Raw genomic sequence first — 23,809 nt, forward strand, 5'->3', positions numbered from 1 at the left:
GTTATATTTAATCCCATAAACGTTTAAAATTCTTGTACCATTATTACTCAGACTGCATTGCATTAAAAAAGTCTCCCAAGTCTTTGACTGAGTGAAAAATTAGTGCTAGAGGAGAATGTAGAATAATTATTTGTTCATCAGACCTTTGATATCTTCCGTAATGGAAAAGACCATACTGTCACCAAAAATTGCACTTGCTGTCCAAGGGCTATTGGGCTGAGGACTGAGATAAAGTAAGCTACTACTCAACTTTTCTAAACATATAACAATTTTATTAACAAAGAACAAGATTTTATTGCAAAAAAAATTTTATTGGTAAAACATGGCCACAACTAAAATTAATGGCAACAGTGTTATTGATGCATTGGCGAAGTATGGGTAGGCTGGATGGCGGCATCAGATGGCCCGCTGCGAACTGATGTGGGCCTGAACTCCCAGCGGTCGCGCTGGGAGTAGCAGAGTATGACGGTATGTGGGATATGCCGGGGCTTGCGCCACCTGGTGGTTCCCCGTCACTCAGGTAGAGGCCAAACTTGCCGCCCCCTATGTGGCAACTCAACACCCTTGGCCTCCCCCAGAACCCCTTATTGGGGTCCCCCAGTTGGAGGAAGGGGCCGCAGGCCGCTTCCCCCCATCAAAACCCATCCAGCCCCATGTGTAAATCGCCTTAGTTGTGACAAATATAGCATAACATCCACACCTATAGCCCTTAGGGAGGGAGTGTGGGCCAAAGCCGGAAACAGACTGAGGCACCAGGCGGGGGCCGCCGGGACTTTGCAGAGCAGTGGGGGAGGGGGCCGATCAAAGCCTCTGCCCTGCTCAGCAACAACCTCCAGGCTCCGCCCAATTGGCCGGGAGTAATTGGCTCCCTAGACCAATCAGGCGAGACCCCAGGGGCCGAGGCCGGGAGAGCGAGATTGCTCAGCCGCTCTCATCCCCCACCCCAGACACCAAAACTGGCTCTGGGTAAGTCCGGAACCGTTTGCTTTCCATGACAGTTTAAAAAAACGGATAATTTTGTCAGTAGCTATAATACTATGTAATGTTCTGCAGATAAGTTGGAATAATGCCTGAACCACAGTTACTGTGTCACTTCTCAAATAATTGTAATACCTGTGTTGAATACAGTAAGCTTTTGCCTTTTAAAATATCTGAATCCATATCATGATTCATAGCTATGGTTTTAGAGCTTTCTGCTTGTTAGGTCTAGTTTTCTTCTGTTACTGAAATCTGCTTTTTCTTTTTCTTTTGTGCAGGATTTAGTGTGAAATGGTACCAGTGAGTGTGAAGTAAAACTCCCATTACTTTGGGCGCTTTCCCACATGCTAAATAATGCACTTTCAATCCACTTTCAATGCACTTTGCAGCTAGATTTTACTGTGTGAAAAGGCAAAATCCAGTTGCAAACAATCCTTAAAGTGCATTGAAAATGGATTGGAAGTGCGTTATTCAGCATGTGTGGAAGCGCCCATAGGCTTGTTCCTTAGTGAGCAGTAAGCGTTGGGACTTGTGTCGCTCTTGTAGCCAGCTTACCGTTGCAGAAGACTGGGGCTGTGAATTGAGTTTTGTTATGATGCAAATATTATTGGGTTTGAGCCACACTGTAATACAAGTTCTGGTTGTATCTTATCCGTTATTTAGGTACTTTAATATGTAATTTCCAGGAATAGAGCCCAAGATGTTTTGCTTCTATTTATATCTAGTTTTTTGAAGTAATTCATTACCCTGACTCTTTAAGATTCCAAAATGCCAACAGATTTCAGAATCAAGTTTAAGAACAGTTCTTTTTTTCCACGGGTTGTGTTGATTATGGGAGATCAACAATGTATATTATAAAACATCATGCTTAGAAATAATCTTGTTTGTGGCTTCCTAGAGGCACCTGGTTGGCCACTGTGTGAACAGACTGCTGGACTTGATGGGCCTTGGTCTGATCCAGTAGGGCCTTTCTTATGTTCTTAAATGAAAATATTACATTGTATAATATCTATAATAAAAAACCAGGGTTGTTTTTAAAAGGGGGGAGCTAAATGATTATAATATGATTAGAAATCTGCTATCTTTAGAAATCCTGCCATGTCCTTAGATTGTTGAAAATATTTATATCCTGCTTTTCCTAAGTGTTTACAGTAGTTTTCAGTGTATTGAAACATTATTGCAAATTCATTAAAATAAAATATCATTAACTAAATTGAAACCACAGCAATTAAAAATCACAGCAGATAGAACTTAAGACCAGTAACATCTATAAGGCCAATATATTTACCATGTGGCAAAGCTGGCTGAAGATGCCCAGCAGTTTGGAAACATTTCCTGAAACCATTGTAAATCTGACAGCTGAAAGGAATATACAGTTTCAGTACTGTATTTGCATAATGGTTTATATACTTCAGTCTTCTTGGTTGTATAGAAAATGTAACTTAATAGGCTTTTAGTATACAGACCAATCTTTAAATCACTTTAATATCAATATATTCTTCCCATTCTCCTAGACCTACGGGTGAACTTATTATTACAGAGAGAATCTACACAATTTAGAGCCTAAAGTGAGCTCTAACAGAAATGTTTTATTGCTCACTGTTCACTGAAATAATATCCTGGAACAGTTTTATTTTAATGGTGTATTAATTAAGAATCTCTGAAGTATCAGTCTTACTGCAGCTAAAAGGTGAAAGAATCTTGTTTCATTCATGCTACAAAAAGCACCATTCTTCCAGACTTCAGGTAAAAGGGCTTCTGGCAGTAATTTTGGTAGACACTAAAAATGGTGTCCTTCTGAATTCAGAACAAACCCACATTTGTTCACGACATAAAATTTCTATTCTTTTCCTCTTCAAAATTATTAGCTACAGATAGAGTGAATAATAAAGTTCCCAAATGTTTTATATACACTGTGTAGCCCCACCCAGTATTAAGATCTTTCCAGGTAATTTCATCACCATTCCTAGATTTGGAAAGACATTGAAACAGTATGTAAATAACTATAAATTAATATAACATAATGTATTATCAAAGGATTTTTTGCCCAAATCTTGTAAACAAATTAAACGTTATATCATTGCCAATTTTAAAGACTTCATAGGTTACAGTTGATGCCATTACAGGTATTATCCCTGCTGTTATATCGAGATCTGCCAAAGGCAGCAAAAACTGTGGGTCTCCCAAATAGAAATAATGAGATAAAATCAGTTGTGTAGTCTATGTCATTATGTATTTGTTGTGCGGTCCCAAAGTTGAACTTTAAACTGTGATGCTCTTTTTTCTGAACTTAGCGGGGAACTAGGAGCTGTCACAGCTGCGCCTACTATTTGTAGCTTAAGGGGTGAGAGACACCATCATGTTATTTTTATTATTTTTTCTGTTAACTTGGTAATAATACTGTGGTAGCTGAGAAGCGAGGATGCTATCATTCTCCCACAGGCAACTGCTATCTGCCCCAGGCAAATTGCTAATTGTCTTTCTGATTTTCCGTGTCGTCTGAGAGATAGAAGGAAGCAAGAAGTGTTGCTTTATCATAGCTGTTTATCTTGATGTTTGGAGGCTCCCTCACTACATAGCTGTTTCTTAATTGGCATGCACCCAGTGAACTAAACTGGGTAGTAGACAGGAAATCATGGCTGTTCTCTTGGTGTGAATGTAATGTGGTTTTTCCCAGCATACATATTCACCTGTTGACTTCTTCATAGTTTTTGCAATTTTCAGAAAATTCTAATGTCTGTTGTGGGGAGGGGGAGGGAAGGTGATTGTAAGCCAGTTGATTCTTCCTTAAGTGGGAGAGAAAGTCGGCATTTAAAAACCAACTCTTCTCCTTCTCCCCCTTATGCTCCCATCCAAGAACCAACCCTGCTTAGCTTCCAAGATCAGTCTATACCATGCCTCCTTCTCCCTCCCTGTGACACCTGAAAGACTAACAAATTTATTGTGCCTCTTTCTCTAATTTCACGAGCCAGATCCCACTTTGCTAGATGCATGAAGGGCAGAGATGTAACACATCCTTCATGCAGGTATTGTGTTACACATTGAAGGACCAGGCTTATATGTCAAATTCTTGTATTCCAAGATTTCTGAGATTAAGATATACTATGTTGAAGAGTGAGCTAAATCTACTGTGCAAGCCACTCCATCATCCAGGCCAGTTTAACAACCAAGCAGCTGAAGAATCTACTTGGGGTGCGACAGTCAAATAATACTCCCCTTGTTGCTAGCCAGCAGTGGCATGGGAACAGGCACAGCTTGTACCCATTGTTGCTTCCCAGACCCATGCTTCTTGGGCTTGTGTTGCTCTACCACCTTGGTCCAAGGGCAACTTCAGATCTGCTTCAAGCAATGCTGGGACTTCACTTACTCCTGGCTGCTGGTGACATACTTGGAGGGAATGAGCGTGGCTTATTATGCCCATTGTCAACTCCCAGACATGCCCCAGCACCAGATGGCTCAGAGGCAAGCTCCAGCAGTTTTGTGTGTGTGTGTTAAGTGCCAACAAGTTGCTTCCAATTTATGGCAACCGTATGAATTAATTACCTCAGCTCAGGTCTTGCAAACGGAGGGCCGTGGCTTCCGTTATAGAGTCAATCCATCTTATATTGGGTCTTCCTCTTTTCCTGCTGCTTTCAAATTTTCGTAGCATTTTCCAGTGAGTCTTGTCTTTTTTGAGAGCCAGCATGGTGTAGTGTTTAAGAGCAGCAGACTCTAATCTGGAGAAATGGGTTTGATTCCCCACTCCTCCACATGAGCGGTGGATTCCAATCTAGTGAACTGGGTTGGTTTCTCTACTCCTCCACATGAAGCCTGCTGGGTGACCTTGGGCTAGTCTCTCAGAACTCTCAGCTCTACCTACCTCACAAGCTGTCTGTTGGGGGGAGGGGAAGGCAAGGCAATTGTAAGCCACTTTGAGATTCCTTAAAGGTAGAGAAAAAGCAGGATATAAAAACCAACTCTTCTTCTTCTTCCTCCCCCCCCCCCCAAATATGATAGCTCCAGTTTGGTCATTTTATCTTCTAAGGAGAGTTCAGGCATGATTCGATCTAGAACCCACTTATTTGTCTCTTTGTTATCCATAAAACTGTCTTCCAACACCACATTTCAGATGGGTGCCAAACTGCCTTGATACAGCCCACAGTCTCATCTTGAGTTTTGTTTCTTATGTAGATACAAAGCTTCCTTAGAATATTGGTCACTAGTAGAGCCAGTGTGGTGTTGTGGGCAGAGTATCAGACTAAGATCTGGGAGATGCAGGCTGAAATCCTGACTCTGCCATAAAGCTGGTTACTGTAGACCAGTCTCTTTTAGCCTCGCCCACCTTGGAGGGTTGTTGTGAGGACAAATTAAGGGAGATGCACATTTACCATTATGAGCTCCTTGAAGCAAACCTGAGATCAAAATGTCACTTAGGGAGATCTAGTACTAGTTCTTACTGGGAGTTCCCAAAATTGCTGGAAGGAAGACACTGTGGTCTTAAATGGCCTAAGGCCATTTATGCATGGGAGGTTTTGCCTTGGATTTGAAGCTCTCTAGAGGTATATTTTCCCCATCCAAATTCGCAAAACTCTGCATGGGGTGGGGGGCTTATTTTTGAATTTTGAGAGTTTTGAGAGTTTTGAGAGTGGCAAATCCAAGGCAAAACCTCCCATGCATAAATGGCCTTAGAGAGAAGGTTTGTTTGTTATTTTGCACCTTGCTGTTTGGCATTTGAACTTTAGCCTGTAAAACTCTACTACTTAGGTATAATCAGTGTTATTTCTGATCATACTTTGTAGACTAAATGGGTTTTTATATATGACAATATGATAGTAATTAAATTAAATTTCAGCTGACTATAAATCATATCAGATATGACCACTTGTAGCTGGTTCCCTCTTTTACTGTATAGGTGCATATTTGTAGGGGCAACTAATGAACAGTGATGGTAATATTTAATCTTGTAATGTTTCCTTGTCAAAATTGTTCATGTCAATTTACCCACAGAAGCTACAGCTGTGATGTCAGTTTGTAAGGGATTATCTCATATAATTAGATGGGTACATGGTACATTAAAGATTTAGGTGTTCATCATTAGCACAGAGTAGAATAAAGAGAAAGGAAACCAAGATCTGTGTCGATAATATTTTCCCTCTATTGTTAGAGAGATTATTTAACAGGACTGTTCAGAATGAGCAGAGGAAAACATTTTTGCATGAAAGGGTATGAAAAGTTACCACCCTCCATCCGTACTTACTATGTTCTTAGCCTTTTCTCAACAAAGTGTGGCCATAACCTGTTGTTTTCATGGGCTCTTTTTGTCCTATTTGTCCGATAAAGTATCCTCAGCCAACTGAGGGTTGCATTGTGATCCACAACACCACATCCATTACAATGGCGATAATGTCACAAAGCCAATTCAGGGTTGCTCTATTTGCAGGTTTCAAAATTGCTGGAAGAGAGATGGGATAATTTTTTGAGCTGTGAAAACCAACATGAAACAAGCTGCCTTTTGATTTAGCACTAACATTCAGTCAACAGATACTTATGCAAAATTATGAAACCATAGCTCTTAGTTTAACATTATCATCATTGTTATTCCTTAAGTCAGGGGTGGGGAACCTTTTTTTTGCCAAGGGCCATTTGGATATCTTGGACATCATATATATATTAGCAGTGCAGTCAGCGGGGCTTACTCATTGGAAAGTGTCAGTAGGTTTGTCCTGCAGATGTCTAGGATCTTAACCTATTGGCAGCCTACCCATTTTGGCCCAGAGAAACTATGAACTACACTTTTTTTTTTATTGATAAATTTTACATGCTGCCTGGAACTTGACTTGGATGGCCCAGCCTGATCTCATCAGATCTCAAAAGCTAAGCAAGGTCAGCCCTAGTTAGTACTTGGATAGGAGACCACCAAGGAATACCAGAGTCGTTATGCAGAGAAAGGCAATGGCAACTCACCTCTGTTCATTTCTTGCCCGAGCCAGCAATGCCGTGGATTGAATTTAGAAGGGTCCAGATTGGGGAGGGGCACAGAGTACACAGAGAGAGATGCTGCACATTTGGTAGTCCATCCTGTACCTGGGACCTTCGTCATGCCAAGCAGATGCTCTGCCACTGAGCCACAGCCCCTGCCAAGCAGATGCTCTACCCCTGAACCACAGCCCCTGCCAAGCAGATGCTCTACCCCTGAGCCACAGCCCCTCTCAAGCAGATGCTCTAACTCTGATCCTCAGCCCCTCTCAAGCAGATGCTCTACCCCTGAGCCACAGCCCCTCTCAAGCAGATGCTCTACTCCAGAGCCACAGCCCCTCTCAAGCAGATGCTCTAACTCTGATCCTCAGCCCCTCTCAAGCAGATGCTCTAACTCTGATCCTCAGCCCCTCAAGCAGATGCTCTACCCCTGAACCACAGCCCCTGCCAAGCAGATGCTCTACCCCTGAACCACAGCCCCTGCCAAGCAGATGCTCTATCCCTGATCCTCAGCCCCTCTCAAGCAGATGCTCTAACTCTGATCCTCAGCCCCTCTCAAGCAGATGCTCTAACTCTGATCCACACCCCCTCTCAAGTATATGCTCTGCCACTGAGCCACAAACTCTAAAAAGCACTGACCCCCAGTTCAGGCGCACCAGCCGGGGAGGGGCTGTGCAGGGGGCTCTCGGCGGCTGCGCGGGAAGCATGCGCACCAGCCAGCTGGGGGTTCAAGCGGGGAGGGGTTGTGCAGGGGGCTCTTGGCTGCCACGCGGGGAGCGTGCACCAGCCGGGCGTTCAAGTGGGGAGGGTCCGTGCATTGGGCTTTTGGTGGCTGCGTGGGAAGCGTGTGCCAGCTGGGGGTTCAAGTGGGCTGTGCAGGGGGCCCTTTGCGGCCACGCGGGAAGCGTGCGTGCCAGCCAGACAGGGGTTGGAGCGGGTAGGGGCAGTGTAGGGGGCCCTTGGCAGTCGCGTGGGAAGCGTGCGCGCCAGCCAGCTGGGGATTGAAGCCGGGAGGGGCCGTGCAGGGGGCTCTTGGCCGCCACGCGGGAAGCATGCGCGCCAGCCAGCCGTGGTTCAAGTGGGGAGGGGGCGTGCAGGGGGATCTCGGTCGCCGTGCGGGAACCGTGTGCACCAGCCAGCTGGGGGTTGAAGCAGGGAGGGGCTGTGCAGGGGGCCCTTGGCGGCCGTGCACGCCTGCTGGGGGTTGAAGCAGGGAGGGGCTGGGCAGGGGACCCTCTGCAGGCGGGCCGCGGGCCGGATAAAATGATCCCCACCCATGCCTTAAGTATTGATTACTAGTTATTGCATTTTAATTTATTATTAATATTTATTACATTTATATCCCACCCTTCCCCCTAGACATTTAGCACAGTATTTTATCCTCACTACATATTTGGCTGAAAGAAAATGAGTTTTCCCAAACTTCATGGGCACTGTGGTATTTGAGGCTGGATCCCCATATCCCTAGATATTGTGCTATTTCTGTGCTGTCATAGGTCATTTATGCAAGGGAGTTTTACCTGAGGTTTGTTGCTGGCTAGACCCACACTTTCCAGTTGGGAATCTCTGCACCAAGCTCTTTCCAAGCTCAAATCAAATCCTGCCCTTTTAAATACTGCTTTGTAATTGGCTTACTTCGCAGTGCTCAGTGTGAGAGAAGATTTCCCACCCCAAAACCCAATTGCCGGCAAAAAAAGGCATTTTAAGAACCAAAAACAAAAAATGGAGCAATCTGAAACAAAGAGGGTTGGGGAGAGAAATCCAAGTCTCGGTTTTAAAAAACCTTTCTTTTGCTCAGAAAGAGCCCCGAGGAAGTGTTTGAATCTCCGCCTCTTTACACATTGCTTTGTGATTGGCTGTGAGAGAATACAATCTTCCTGTGGCCCATGTTTTGCCTTCTGCACGGAGATTTCAGCCAGGCTGAGCTCAGGGCAGATGGAAGAGTCAGGTTAACAGAGGAATAGGAAGACCTGGACATTGCGAGGGTTGGCAGCAAGGTCATTTCTAATGGATGGAAAACATGTGCAGAACTCCAAGGAACAACCGAGTCAGACAGGGGGCGAACATGAGTTCAAGTACCCATGCATAAATGACCATAATCATTCACCTTCCAGATTAGTTTCTGAGATGACACTACAATTAGGAGGTGAATGACTATGCCTGTACAAAGTATAATGAAATTCCACAATGTTTGGATCCTCAGGGCCTAATTTTTCCATATCCAAACTCAGCACTGCATTCTATTGTCCTTCGTCTTCTTGTTGTGGACTACTGTATTGTTTGTTAAATATATTTTGGTTTACTTAATGAATCTTTTGAATACCTCCACAGATCTTGCTGCACCAAACTCTGTTCTTTAACATGTTACGATTAATTTTTTTCAGTACACTATCCTCAGCATCATCTTCTTACTTTCAGTAGCGTGATGAGGTGGTAACATCCAGATATCTCAGTGCCACAGATATTATTAACCTGTAAAAGTGGTTACTTGGGAGATATAAGCTACTGTGCATACAGTTAAGATAAATAGCCGATGAATCTCTTGCAGCTAAATTTAACCAGAAAAGTTAAATGTTTATTAAAACCCTGTGCTAGTGTATCTGAGCTTGGCGTGCAAATTTATAGCTATAAGACAAGAATGAAAAAGCACCTTGTACAGTTTAAAAGACCTGAAGAAATTGTTAGGAGATGCAAAATGGCAATCTGGTTGAGAAACCAAGGCAACATACAGTGAAGTGCTTTCGCTTGTATACCCTCCCTAGTCATAATGATAATTGTCTCTTTCTTTAAAATGACTGCCCAGCTTCCAGTTCTTATTAATCATTACGATTGTGTGTAGAAATACGTTCTTCTCATTGTAGAATATATTTGCCACTCTCAGGCTCAATGGGCATGCAAACTCTAATCACTGTAAATTGCATGTGAGTTGTTTTTTAGTGGGAGTTATTATTGTACTTGACAGCTATTTGTGTAGATTTTCCCCTTTCTTATGTTCTAGGAATATCTGGTTCACTGGTATATTTTAAGTATAGATTTATTAATATTAGATGTAGTCTGAAGACTCACTTTGAGTCGGATGCAGAAAGTTTTGTTATTGGATAGAGGTTAGTAGATAGCAATGAGAATAGGTGGCCATCTTAAATTGAATGCATCCAGTAGTACTGTTATTAGACATCTGCTACCTCAGCCCCATTGTACCTTTCTTTCTTTGAACTCATCCCAAATTTGTCCATGATTGCTGTTGTGGGGTTTTTTTGGCTTTGATTTTGGGATGTTTGTGTTGTTTTATTTTATACTGCTAATTTTTTTTACTAAGTAATCCTAAAGATACCTGTATGAAGAAGTGGGGATAGAAAATGTTTGAATAAATAACTGTATCTAGAACGATACCTCTGTGTATGGCACAGACCAGGCAGGGGACACCCATCCACTAAGTGGCCAAGGCAGTCACCTAGGGCGCCAGAGATGAAGGGGTGGATGTGGGAACAGAAATCTCTGAAAGGCTTTAAAAATCCTTGTGAAGGTCAGGAGAGCCTAGCAAACAAATGCCCCAACAGCACAGGTGCTGTACTGAAAAGGGGGAAATCTGAAAAATTGCCTCCTTCTGCCTTCTCTGCTGCTGCAAGCTGCTAACAGAAGAGAGAGAAGGAAACAATTTCACGATTGCCCCTTACTGCTACTGCACCCTAATCTGTGGTACATGTAGCTCATGAAGCTTTCCTGACCCTCTGCAGGGATTTTCAGAGGGAAAAGCAGGCAGCTGGGGAAAGGGGAAGACTGGGAAAGATCCACTTCACCAAATCCTTCCATGAACCTTTCCCTCTATTTTCAGCTCAGTATGCTGAACTCAGTTCCCTTGCTGAGGTTTACATTATCCAGATGCTGTGCGATGATTGGCTGCTCCATCACACAAATTCTTCTCCTCCAAAGGGTCAGGGAAGAAGATGGATTCTGTGATTTGTCCAGAGAAATAGTGCAGTGCTACTGCAGCATGGAAGATGGGCCTAATCCTGGCATTGTGGACAGGATCAAATATATTATACCCCTTCCTCTTACACCACGTCCATTTATCTATCCAATTTCTTCCACTGTGTTTGTGGGAATCTTCTCATGGAATGACTGTGCCAATCCTGAGACTGCCCAACCTTAACGCTTTACTGTAACCCCACTTCTGGTGCCTGTGCTGCTCTTCAGCAAAAGGGAACTTGGGACCTGTACTGTCCTACTCAGCCAGCCTCACTTGGGGATAAGAGCCTGCATTTTAGGCTTCAGTATTATAAAGGGGTGCTAATAGTGTTACACTCTGTTTATACTTAGAAAGGTTTAACTTTGGTTAGGATGGTACTGTAAATCACAGAATGTGTTCAGGATATGTACTATAGTTCATCATAAAAAAATCTGAAGTTAAATCTTTTTTTTTAAGTCAAAGCTGTTTTAAGTTTAATTTAACCATGTATGAAATATCAAGAAAATTATATGAATGCTTATTAAGATTTATGAAACAAGTATTAATTTGATATGCAAAGAAATATGTACTTTATGTGACAAAATAGCATGCAACAATTTTATAGTAACCAGTATGTTTACCCAATGTATTATAAATATAGAATTGTTTCATCATGAAATATTTAGGCTGTGATATAAGTAGAAGAGAACCAAAGTGGTGTAGTGCTTAAGGTGTCAGACTAGGACCTGGGAAACCCAGGTTCAAATCCCCACTTGCACCTTGGAAGCTTTCTGGGTGACCTTGGGCCAGTCAAACACTCTCAACCCTGACCCTGCCTAGTATTTGGATGGGAGACCTCCAAGGAATACCAGGGTCATGACGCGAAGGCAAGCACTGGCAAACCATCTCTTAACATCTCTTGCCCTGAAAACCCTAAGAGGTTGCCATAAGTCGGCTATGACTTGACAAAAAAAAATGAAGGAAAAGGTTTATTGTTCTTATACCCTCAAGGTGCCAGTAAGCTGAACAACTTTACAACTGTATGACTGTTAATTGATTTTCTGTCTTCCATTAATCAATTAACAAAATGTAAAATTAAAGACAGAATTACAATGTATATGAAATCATAATAGCTTGTCAAGTAGTCATTTATGGTTTGATGAATATAACAGCATGGCTCAAACTCACTTCTTGTCTCTCTAATTTTTCGTTCCATCACAAGCATGCTTCATGATTAGGTTTTTAATTAATGCATAAACTTTAAAATCTGTAATCCTCTTCTGGTACCAAATGTTATTCGTCACCAAATACTTTGGTACTCTGCACACAAAACCAGTGTGGTATAGTGGTTATACTGTTGGACTAGGATCTGGAAGACATAGGTTCAAATCCCCACTCTGTTATGGAGGTTTGTTGGATGACTTTGGACCAGTCACTCTCAGCCTAACCTACCTCACAGGTTTTTTTTGGGGGGTGGGGGGGTGGGATGTTTATTTAAAACATTTTATGCCACCTTTCCACCCAATTAAGGCCTCCATTCAGTGAACATGAAATCGTGAAAACATTTGAACATTAAAACAGCATTAAAATAATATATAAAATAATTCAATAAAAACACATAAACATGCAGCCTCACCTACCTTACAAGGTGCCTGTTGTGGTGAGAGGAAGCGAAGGTGATTGTAAGCCGCTTTGAGACTCTTTAAGGTAGAGAAACACAGGGTATAAAAAACCAACTCTTGTTCTTCTTCAAAACCAGGGCCCATAACAGTTATGGGGGAAGTACGCCAAACAAAAAACAAATCTCCCTGGGGAGGGAGTTCCACATTTTTGGTGCCATGACTGAGAAAGCTTTTTCATGGGTTGCCACTCACCTAGCCTGAAGCAGGGCTTCTGAAGACGAATGAAGTAAAGGGGTAGGTTCATAGGGGAGAAAGAGATCCTTAAGGTATGTTGGCCCCAAGCTGTATTGAGCTTTAAAGGTCAGTACCAGTGCCTTGAAGCAAATTGGGAAGCGAATTGGGAGCCAGTGTAGATGGAACAAGACTAGAGTGATATGGCCCCTACCACCTACTCCAGTCAACAGTTGTGAGGATAAAATGGAGACATAATGATATAAGACACTTCAGGCCCCCATTGGAGAGGAAGGCTGGATATAAATGAAGTAAACAAATATACTAAGATCTGGGAGACCTATGTTCAAATCCCCACTCTGCCATGGGTGACCTTGGGCCAGTCATGCACTTTCAGCCTAACCTACCTCACAAAATTGATGTAAGGATTAAAAGGATAAGAGGACAGCCTCTTTGAATCTCCACTGGGAAGAAAGGTGGGATATGAATGAAGAAAATGAATGAATGAATGACCCATAGTAGCACAGTCTTGTTCAGAAACTTGTAGTCTTTGCCTGGGCTGTGGTCTTCCTCATGGGTGCCTAGTGCATTGGGGATGTCGGACACACAGAGCGTATCACAGAGCAGAACCGTAATAGAGCATCATTCTTCTATTTGTGGACTCTGTTAATTTGATGCTAAACAATGATCTGTGCAGAGAATTCCTTTGAACAAATGGAAAGAGGTAGTCGCAACCTAAAGTGCTACGGCTCGTTACCCCCAATATTGGGATGTGGCTTTGGAAAATCTGTAGTAGCTACTCTTTTTAATGTACATACTTCATGTTTTCACACCATATTTGTGAATTGTATGTGTGCCAACTGCAATGGTGACAAAATGTGCTGTACCTTGTGATTGATTAGGACAGGATTCCAGGAGTCTGTTCTTTACTAGAAGATCATTTGTCACCTTTAAGTGCATCTCCCCCTCCCTGTTATCAGTTGTTGTGCTAAGTGTCTTTATAAAAAGCAAAAAACAAAGCCAGAGCAGATAGGGACTTGCTTCTAATGCCACATGATGTTCAAAAAAATATCTTTGACTCCCATCAAGCTGTTCCACAGTCTTTCCAGGCTTTGCTGTTTTATTAGAGAGAGTGAAGGAAATTGCTCTTGTCCTTTGACCTGAACAGTTGTTGAAGCCTTAAAAAATAAAACTCCCAAAGGGCAAAGAAGCTGTTTCCTAGCAGAATGAAACAAATCACAGAATTGCAGGGCTGGAAAGTTCCTCCAAGGACATCCCTTCAGAATCCTGATGTACAGCTTACTTACACCTAACCCCTTCCGGGTAGTTTATAAAAGGCTGTTGAATACATTAAGGAACATTCTTGTTTGTGGTAAAATCCTAGAACCATCTTGGGCTCCTCTGTCATATTTTGTTTTGTTGCGCACATTCTAGCAACATTCTAGCGACCTTTTATTGATAGGGAGAACAGAGAATCTAATTTTTTTTATTATTCTTACAGCCATAGGCCAGTATAAAACACTCAATATAGTACGAGAATCTAATGTGAACTGTGCACTTCTGTTCATCCAGAGGTAGTTCCCTCCCCTCATATTTTAGCCTGCAGGTGATTTTTTGAAAATTTGCTTAGGATTCTGTGGGGATTTTAAAATGACTTTGTAACAATATTTTTATTTGTGTGTGTGTGTGTGTTGCTTTAAGAGGGCTTTTACTTAAACTTGGTCCCTGATAAATTTTAACATAAGTAATAAAGATTATCCCTGTTTCTTTCCAAACTTGAAATTAACATTTCTCATTCTTTTTATAGCCGCTTGGAACAGAACTCTATCAGAAACATCCCCCCTGGGGCTTTCTCTCAGTATAAGAAACTTAAAAGAATGTAAGTACGTTAAGTGTTCTAATATATCAGATAATATTTCCTAACTTTTTGTAGGATTTAGAGCAATGTGTTTAACAGTGCATGAACATTATGCCATTAATAACATCTAGAGTGTCTTTTATCTTATGAAGTGACTGTACTCAGTAGTTTTCCTTAGCATGGTTTCTTAGAGGAAAGGCCTACTGTATTTGTTCCTTCTTAATGATAACTTAATTTTAAACAACTGGCTTATAGCAAGGGAGAGTGCTTGCATAAGAGTAATTTTCCAAATGTGGTAATGGGATGTTTATTATCAATGACAGAAAATAGTTTTAATTTCTAAGTCAATATAGTGGGTCTTTTTAATGTGAGCGTCATTATTGGTCTGGGAAATGCTCAGCAACTTCAATATAATTACTCTGCATTTTTGTGAATGGTAACAGAAAGCAAAACACGGCTGTGCTTACATTCAGAAAAGTTGAATAACTTCATTAGGAGGCCTGCTAATGTTCATTTAGTTTGAAAGCAATACGTAGTTGCTGGAAATGTAAAAGATTCCAGAAGTCACAGTGCTAAATGTGTGTGTGTGTGTGTGTGTGTGTGTGTGTGTGTGTGTGTGTGTGTGTGTGTGTGTGTGTGTGTAAAATGGAGGACATAGTCAAAAGAAGCTTCTTTCAGTATTCTGGAGTATCACATCATTTAAGATGAAAAAAAGACCTATGGAGTCTGGCTCAAAGGCCTTCAGTTCTCCTATCCCTATTTGAAACTTCCAATCTGGTTAAATCTTGTAATGTTTTAATTTAGAGAATCACTGTTGAGGAATAAGATTGCTTAGGATAGCTCAGTTCATCTTATTGATGAGCATACACAGCATCCAAGAATATCTGCTATTGTTAACAGAAGCCTGTTGGGAGTTATTATCTTCCAAGTTAACCCACTGAGCCTTTAAAGAGATAGAATGAACCCAGCAAGACAAATAATGTTACTTGTGTCTTGCATTTTCACCACAGCAAAATGTTATTGTAAAGCAATTACATACCAATAGCGATAGCAATTATTGAGATCAGTTTTTCTTACCTTAAAAACAGGAAAAAGCACTTTAATTTATAGAAACGAAAGTATAAAATACTAAGAATATGGTAAGTCTGATTTTAAGGATGCTCAGAGCCTTTGTCAATCGCATGTGATGCTTTGCCACAGAACTATTGTAACAGTGTAAAAACTACAGAATAATCCAGGCTGAGTATCCCTTATCCAAAATGCTTAAGACCAGAAGTGTTTCAAATTTTGTATTTTTTTGGATTTTGGAATATTTGCATATGAGATATCTTGGTGATGGAACCCAAATTTAAACATGAAATTAATTTATATTTTATATACAACCTATACACGTAGCCTGAAGTAATTTTATACAGTATCTTTAATAATTTTCTGCATGTGGGGCATTGTGGGGAACTTGCCATTGGTGCAACCAGTCTGCACACGTGCCATTTTATTACCCTTTGTGGGAGCTCAAAAAGGTTTTGGATTTTGGATCATTTGGGATATTGGATTTCTAGATAAGGAATGTTCAGCCTGCATTAATTTTATGTCAAGAACCTTGGTTGTTAATGTCAGTGTCTAATCATAGGTAGTAAAGATTTCTTGTTTGGTAAAGAGATTTCAAAGGTTTTCCTTCCAAAAATTCTTCCTTTTAAAACTTTCAAGTATGTGGGGAATCAAGTCCAAAACAGAACAAAAAGAATGCTTTTACATTGGATAATGTTGAAACCCCAATTTACAGAGGGAAGTGTTCTAATTAGATCCCAGAATTTAGCTTTGTTATATATATATAACAGAGTCCTTTTCTTTGCTTGTGATTTTTTTGCTCCATTCATATACGTCTGTCTGTCACATGATAAAGTCAGAAGAGATAAGGAACATATGATATTACAGGTCCAAGTGAGGAGAAACTTATAAAAATTCAGATAAGGGAGAAGATGGCTTAATTTAGAGATGGGGAAAACCAATTATATCATTCTTTTGCCTAAATATTATCTCTTTATTTTACACATCCTGGCCCAGTGTGAAAGGACATTGCCCCCCCCCCAATGACTGTTGGTGACTGTGCTACAATATTTGCTATCTTTTCATTGAAAAAGCGTCTTGTGTTCACAGGATTAAAAACTTTAAGCAAGGCTAGACTGTTACTGTTATCTACAGATAATTCATTTAAAAATGCTTAGGGCTTAGTAGTAAATTGTGTTTTCATCAGTACCTTGCTTTCTTCCATTGTATGTCTTTACAGTGATATCAGCAAGAATCAAATATCGGATATTGCATCAGATGCTTTTCAGGGCCTGAAATCTCTCACCTCGCTGTAAGTAGAGGGTAACCTTGAATGGGAGATTTGGAGAGAATCCAAAAAATAATAGATCGAATGTTGGGTTTGTGATGCTTTCCTTTTCTCTGTGTATTGGTCACCTTGAGTAAGGACCCTAATCTTTCTAAAATTGGAAATGGATTAGACAGACTTGAAGATGACACTGTTTATGTAACTCTAGATTCTTTATTGATGAGCACCGTATGAAAGTTAGTTATTCAGCCCTTGAAAACCTGAGCACAGAGTTTTTCTTTCATTGAATGCTGTACTGATATTCACTGCAGAAAACATAACTGTTTGTTGAGAATATCTTGCCAAATGAAGGCTAAGGTCCCATGTATTTTTTAAATTTAATCTGTATATTATGTGCTTAGATCAGGGGTTCCAAATACCTTTGAAATACTGGCACGGGGTGGTGGGCACAACCACAAAATGGCTGCTACGGGTGGTTGAGCCAGCAACAAAATTGCTGTCATAGGAAGTAGAGCCACATACACACACACAAAGCCCAAGTGCAGGGAAGAAGAGAGGTAATTTAAAAAAATACACTGGGAAAGAGGAGTGTGAAAGAGAATAAAACCAGCATGTATGGTGGCAGTCGCACAGCTAATCAGATCAAAAGTCCTGCTGGGCAAGAGCCCCACTTGGCCCCACTCATTTCCTAAGAACAGTTAGCAGGTGCCAGGAAAGGTGTTGGTGAGCACCATCGCACTCACAGGTGCCTAGTTGAGGAACTCTGTCTTAGTTCCCTGGAACCCTGGTCACTAAATGCCTAGTATATTGCTTTTTCTAATAAGATTTTATTGCCCTCAAGTCACAGCTGACTTTTGGTGACCCCATAGGGTTTTCAAGGCAAGAGACGTTAAGAGGTGGGTTGCCATTGCCTGTCTCATGCTCTTGGTATTCCATGGATGTTTCCCGTCCAAATACTTGCCAGGGTTAAGGCTGAGAGTGTGTGACTGGCCCAAGGTCACCCAGCAAGTTTCCATGGCAGACTGGGGATTTGAATCTGGGTTTCCAAGTCCTACTCCAACACCTTCACTAGGGTTTGTCGATTGGGTTTGTCCCAAACCGAAAAACAGCCGAATTTCCCCCGATTCGACGGTTTTCAGTTCGAATGGAACCGAATTCAAAAAAAGGCGGGAAAACGATGAGCCGAATTCGGTGAGTTCGGGGCGATCGCTGAATAAATTCGGCAAATTTGGGGCTCCGAATCAGCAGCATAACCGTCAGTTAGTAAGCAACTAGCAGCATTCTCCCGCGGCCAATGGTGGCCAAGCCGGGTCTTCTGGCCAATCAGTCGCGATTGAGTGTGTGAGCCCAGCTGCTGCGCGGCCCGGGGAGAGAAAGAGAGAGTGTCTGTTTGTGTGTGAGAGAGATCTTCGTGGAGAGGGTGCGTGTGCACATTCGTGCCTTTCCGCAGCTCTGGAAGGCATGTTTGGAGGTAGAGGTCCCAAACTTTCAGTGTAGCTTGAGGGGACCCTTGCAAGAACCCCCAAGTTTTGAGAAGATTCGGTCAGGGGGTCTTGAGTTATGGGGCTCGGAAGGGGTCCCCCCATCTGCCCATTGCAATAAAACCATTACAAACACATTCGTGGCATTCCGCGGCTCCAGGGGGGGCATTTTTGGAGGTAGAGGTCCCAAACTTTCAGTGTAGCTTGAGGGGACCCTTCTTGCAAGAACCCCCAAGTTTTGTGAAGATTCGGTCAGGGGGTCTCGAGTTATGGGGCTCTGAAGGGGTCCCCCCATCTGCCCATTGCAATAAAACCATTACAAACACATTCGTGGCATTCTGCGGCTCCAGGGGGGGGCATTTTTGGAGGTAGAGGTCCCACACTTTCAGTGTAGCTTGAGGGGACCCTTCTTGCAAGAACCCCCAGGTTTTGTGAAGATAGGGTCAGGGGGTCCCGAATTATGGGGCCGGAAGGGGTCCCCCCACCCATCTGCCCATTGGAATACAGCCTTTAAAAACACATTCGCGTTGGGCCGTACCATTACCCCGGCCCGGGGGTCTGGTTGCCTTGGCAGTTGGGCCGTACCATTACCCCGGCCCGGGGGTCTGACTAAAAGGCAATTAATCCCGAGTTATGGGGTCCCCCCATCCACCCATTGGAATGAATGGGAGCAGGCAATCCTTAATGTGCATCTAGAGAGCGGCAAATCCAAGGCAAAACCTCCCGTGCATAAATGGCCAGAGAAGTATGTGTGTGTGAGTCTGCTAGAATCGTATTGGATTACTCCTGAGTCCTGACTCTCAGTCCCTGCTCCTGATGGAAGCGAAGAATACATCCACAGTAAGACCCATTTGAGGGCTTTTCTCTATAATTCTCTATAATTTTTTTTCCTGTGTGTGTGTATGTGGGGGAGGGGAGAGTCTGTGTGTGTGAGTATGTGTGAGGGGGAAAGCCAAAGGGGGGTGGGTTTACCTGTTCTGCTGGGGGGTGGGCTTGATTGCCTCTGTGTGGAACTGTGCTTTCTACTGTTTTCACCGGTTGCCAACTTCGTGTGGAGTTAACTGTGGGTCAGTGAGTCTCTCTCTGGATGGTTCCTATTGTTTTCATTGGGCTGTGCAGCCGCTCCTGTTGTTTCGAATGGGCTATCCTGTCATTTGTTTTAGTACATCCCCTGTAATGTATTTCAGTGGAGTCAATGCAAGTCAACCGACATTCCCCTCTCCCATTATCTTCAATGGGCTGGGCAGCCTCTCCCACTGCTTCCAATGGGCTGACTTGTCATTCGTTTTAGGACATCCCTTTTAATGGCTTTATTCCAATGGGCAGATGGGGGGACCCCTTTCGGGCCCCATAACACGTCGGCCCCTGACCCAATCTTCACAAAACTTGGGGGTTCTTGCAAGAAGGGTCCCCTCAAGCTACACTGAAACTGTGGGACATCTACCTCCAAAAATGCCCCCCCGGAGCCCCGGAAAGTCGCAAATGTGTTTGTAATGGCTTTATTGCAATGGGCAGATGGGAGACCCCTTCCGGGCCCCATATCTTGGGGACCCCTGACCCAATCTTCACAAAACCTGGGGTTTCTTGCAAGAAGGGTCCCCTAAAGCTACACTGAAAGTGTGGGACCTCTACCTCAAATAATGCCCCCCGTAGCCGTGGAAAGCCGCAAATGTGTTTGTAATGGCTTTATTGCAATGGGCAGATTGGAGGGGACCCCTTCCAGGCCCCATATCTCGGGGGGGCCTGACCCAATCTTCACAAAAATTGGGGGTTCTTGCAAGAAGAGTCCCCTCAAGCTACACGGAAAGGTTGGGACCTCTACCTCCAAAAATGTCCCCACCCGGAGCCGTGGAAAGCCGTGAATGTGTTTTTAATGGCTTTATTCCAATGGGCAGATGGGGGGACCCCCTTCTGGACCCCATAACTCGGGGGGCCCTGACCCAATCTTAACCAAACCTGAGTGTTCTTGCAAGAAGGGTCCCCTCAAGCTACACTGAAAGTTTGGGACCTCTACCTCCGAACATGCCCCCCCCCCCGGAGCTGCGGAAAGGCATGAATGTGTTTTTAATGACTTTATTCGGCCAAATTTTTCCCGAACTCCGAACTTAGTGCCGAATTCCACAGATCCGAATCGGGGGAGTTTGGACTTTGGCATTTCCTGAATCAAAACTAGCAGAATTTTGCCGAATCTGAATTTTACCGAATTTTTTTTTCAACAGCCCTAACCTTACCCACTATACCATGGTTAAATATTTAATAATCCAGTAAAATTGCACATCTTGGTGGGGAGAGGGAATTCATGTTGAAAGATGTAAGAAACATGCAGTTTTATTTCAACAGCTTATAAACAGCCAGACTTTTAATTCTTTGAAACAGAGGCTTTGAGAAGCCAGTAACTTGAAAAAAGATCAAGGGGTGGTATCTAAAGTGATAATTAATGGAGTTCTCAGAACTAACATAAATATAGTATCAACATGATTTTGGAGTTAGGTCCAGAAGCATGTTCATTCATCATTATTTTAAAAAGGTAAAGGTCCCCTGTGCCAGCACCGGGTCATTCCTGACTTCCAGTTCCGCCGCCGATCACCGCGGCAGCGTAAGTCTCGCGCCCCGACTAAAGCGGCGTGGGAGGCTGAGTCAACCTTGAGCCGGCTACCTGAAACCAACTTCCGTTGGGATCGAACTCAGGTTGTGAGCAGAGCTTTGACTGCAGTACTGCAGCTTACCACTCTGCGCCACGGGGCATCCTTATTTACAGGTCACCTATTGAAGACCAGTTCCCAGTTCTTTCTGCATGTCCTCTTGCCATCAAATAAGCTGCAAGGCCTATGGACTGCCCACATAATGTGTATAACTGAGAATGCCACACATGCATCTGAGTGATTTTCTTTCATTTGCATTCTAATATTTTGCCTTTGGTGAACAGAAATTACTCATTTTAACCTTTGCTGTGTTTAAAACACAATTTTGAAATCCAGCTAAGGCGTATGCTCATGTGCCAACGTAAGTAAAAAGCACTTCACAGCATCCTGTGATACTAGGCTGTAGTGCAGTGTTACAACCAGCAAATAGCATATGTATACCTCTTGGAACTTACTTTAAAAAAAATCCCAAGTATGCCAAACAATGTATTCCAAACTACATATGCCAAAGAACTTTCTACTATTTTTTTTATAAATGTATGCGTTAAATTGACTGTTGAGAAGCATCCAACTTTTTTTAACACATTACATTTTCCCCAAATTTTTGGGAGGGTAACTCTATTCCAGTTCATGCTGTACCTTTCTAAGGTACAAAAACTGTTCTCAGATCTTTGTTCCAGTGACTTACAATGCATTCCTATGCAAACTGATTTAAACAGGGTTAGACTGGAGCAACTCTGTATTGGAGTTACTGCTGCCTATGTTTCACAGCACCTAATATAATAGGCATGTTCCTCTGTTACTAGACAGAATAAGTATGCATCATGACTAGTATTCATTTTGACTGATAGCCATGGATAGCCCTATCATCCATGAACATGTCCACTCCCCTCTTAAAGCCTTCCAAGTTGGCAGCCATCACCACATCCTGGGGCAGGAAGTTCCAAAATTTAACCATGTGTTGTATGAATAAATGCTTCCTTTTTTCTGTTTTGAATCTCTCACCCTCCAGCTTCAGCAGACATGTAGTTCTCAGCTTGCTGGTGTTGGGGTAGTCATAAATGTGTTAAATGCTAGGCATGAACGCATACTAAAGCTTTAAAAAAATGTACTGAATTAGGCTGCTTCTTTGTGAAGCCCATTCTCACTTCATTTTGTTTATCTTTGAGCAAGGGAAGGGTCATTTGCTTTTTTCATGGCAGCTGAAGGGTGTTGGGAGCCAGAATGACTCTATATTCTATAACTTCTCCTTTAGCTCCTCTGTGGGCCTAACTAAACTAAAATTAAATTTCATTTAATTCAGTGGGGCCACTAGCTTGAATATCGGAATGAGTAATCATTGAGTAAGAAATTAGCATCTGCTTCTTATTATGTATTATATTTATAGCTCACCCTATTCTGTGGGCTCAAGATAGACTATAGCAGTATCACCAAAGAGAGATATATTACTGGCCTCAAGGGACTCATAATCTTCTTGTACACAGTACCTGATATATAAGACTTCTGGTTGCCAGTAGGCTTTCCACACATTTAACTTGGCTGTGCTGGAGCTTAGAAGACCTTTTCCAGACTGTCTGGAGACATTTCATGCGATGTGTCAAGGCAGTCACCTTTTGCTCAGTGTTGAGAGAATTTATTTCAGGTCCGAAATTCTTTTCCCTTCAGACGCAGGCTCGCAACCCATTTTTAAAGGTTAGATTAGCTTAGATAACCAAGCTTAGTATTTGGCAATGCCATTGCCATTTACATCATCGCATAATAAGGGTGTGTTATCATTGGAGGGAGGTATGTTGTCAGAGGTGGGGGAGGAATGCTGTTGAATTAATATGTTAGTAAGACCATGGCTGTAATTAAAAAAAATTACTTTTAATAATTTGAGTTGTTATGCTGGAAATACCTTTTGTTAGTCGGGGTTTCTGATATCCAGAACAGCTATTACTCAACGTTCCTGAAGCTTTTAGATTTGCAGGGCTGTTAAGCATTTGCTTAATTTTTCTTGCGTATCTTGCATTCCAAATCCTTTTGAAGGCTGAATTGCTGCTTTTAGATTATGTTATTCTTAAGAAGAAGTGGAATCTTAACTATTTCCAAATAATGGAATAGGTTGCTCGAAAGCACTGGCGTAGCAAAATATTATCAGACACTGGATTCGGAAAGGCTTGCCATCATATCCAGTGGTTGTCAATCACCTACCATGCACTTTTTAATCCTTTCCCCCTAAACCCAGTGCACCAATAACACAGGTTCTAGGACAGCAGAATCACCATACTAAGAATCAGCTGAGTTGACCAAGGGAGTGTACTGTCTTTTTATGGAGAGCCAGCGTGGTGTAGTGGTTAAGAGCGTTGGTTTGGAGTGGTGGACTTATGGAGAGCCAGCGTGGTGTAGTGGATAAGAGTGGTGGTTTGGAGTGGTGGACTCTGATCTGGAGAACCGGGTTTGTTTCCCCACTCCACATGAGCGGTGGAGGCTTATCTGGTGAACTGGATTTGTTTCCCCACTCCTACACATGAAGCCAGCTGGGGGACCTTGGGCTAGTAACACTCTTTCAGTCCCATCTACCTCCCGGGGTGTTTGTTGTGGAGAGGGGAAGGGGAGGTGATTGGAAGCCAGTTTGATTCTTCCTTAAGTGGTAAAGTCGGCATATAAAAACCAACCTCTTCTTGTTATTGCCTTCTTTTTGTTTTCTCGAGCCCAGTTGAGTTCTGAAAAAGAACATCCCTGTCTTTTTGTGGGTATTATCCTGCAGGAAGGTGGCCAG

The 23,809-nt window shown here is 42.5% G+C and overlaps 1 protein-coding gene across 1 annotated transcript in view; it reads left to right on the top strand.

Annotated features, from left to right (window-relative positions):
* SLIT3 (slit guidance ligand 3) overlaps positions 1-23,809 on the top strand; it is a 590,119-nt gene that overhangs the window by 379,325 nt on the left and 186,985 nt on the right. The window contains exons 10-11 of the mRNA XM_056847932.1: positions 14,540-14,611; positions 16,878-16,949. Of these exons, the coding sequence (XP_056703910.1) occupies positions 14,540-14,611; positions 16,878-16,949 (144 nt within the window). The remainder of the gene's footprint in view (positions 1-14,539; positions 14,612-16,877; positions 16,950-23,809) is intronic.

This window comes from Euleptes europaea, chromosome 1 (assembly GCF_029931775.1).
Source record: "Euleptes europaea isolate rEulEur1 chromosome 1, rEulEur1.hap1, whole genome shotgun sequence".
Classification (NCBI taxonomy): domain Eukaryota; kingdom Metazoa; phylum Chordata; class Lepidosauria; order Squamata; family Sphaerodactylidae; genus Euleptes; species Euleptes europaea.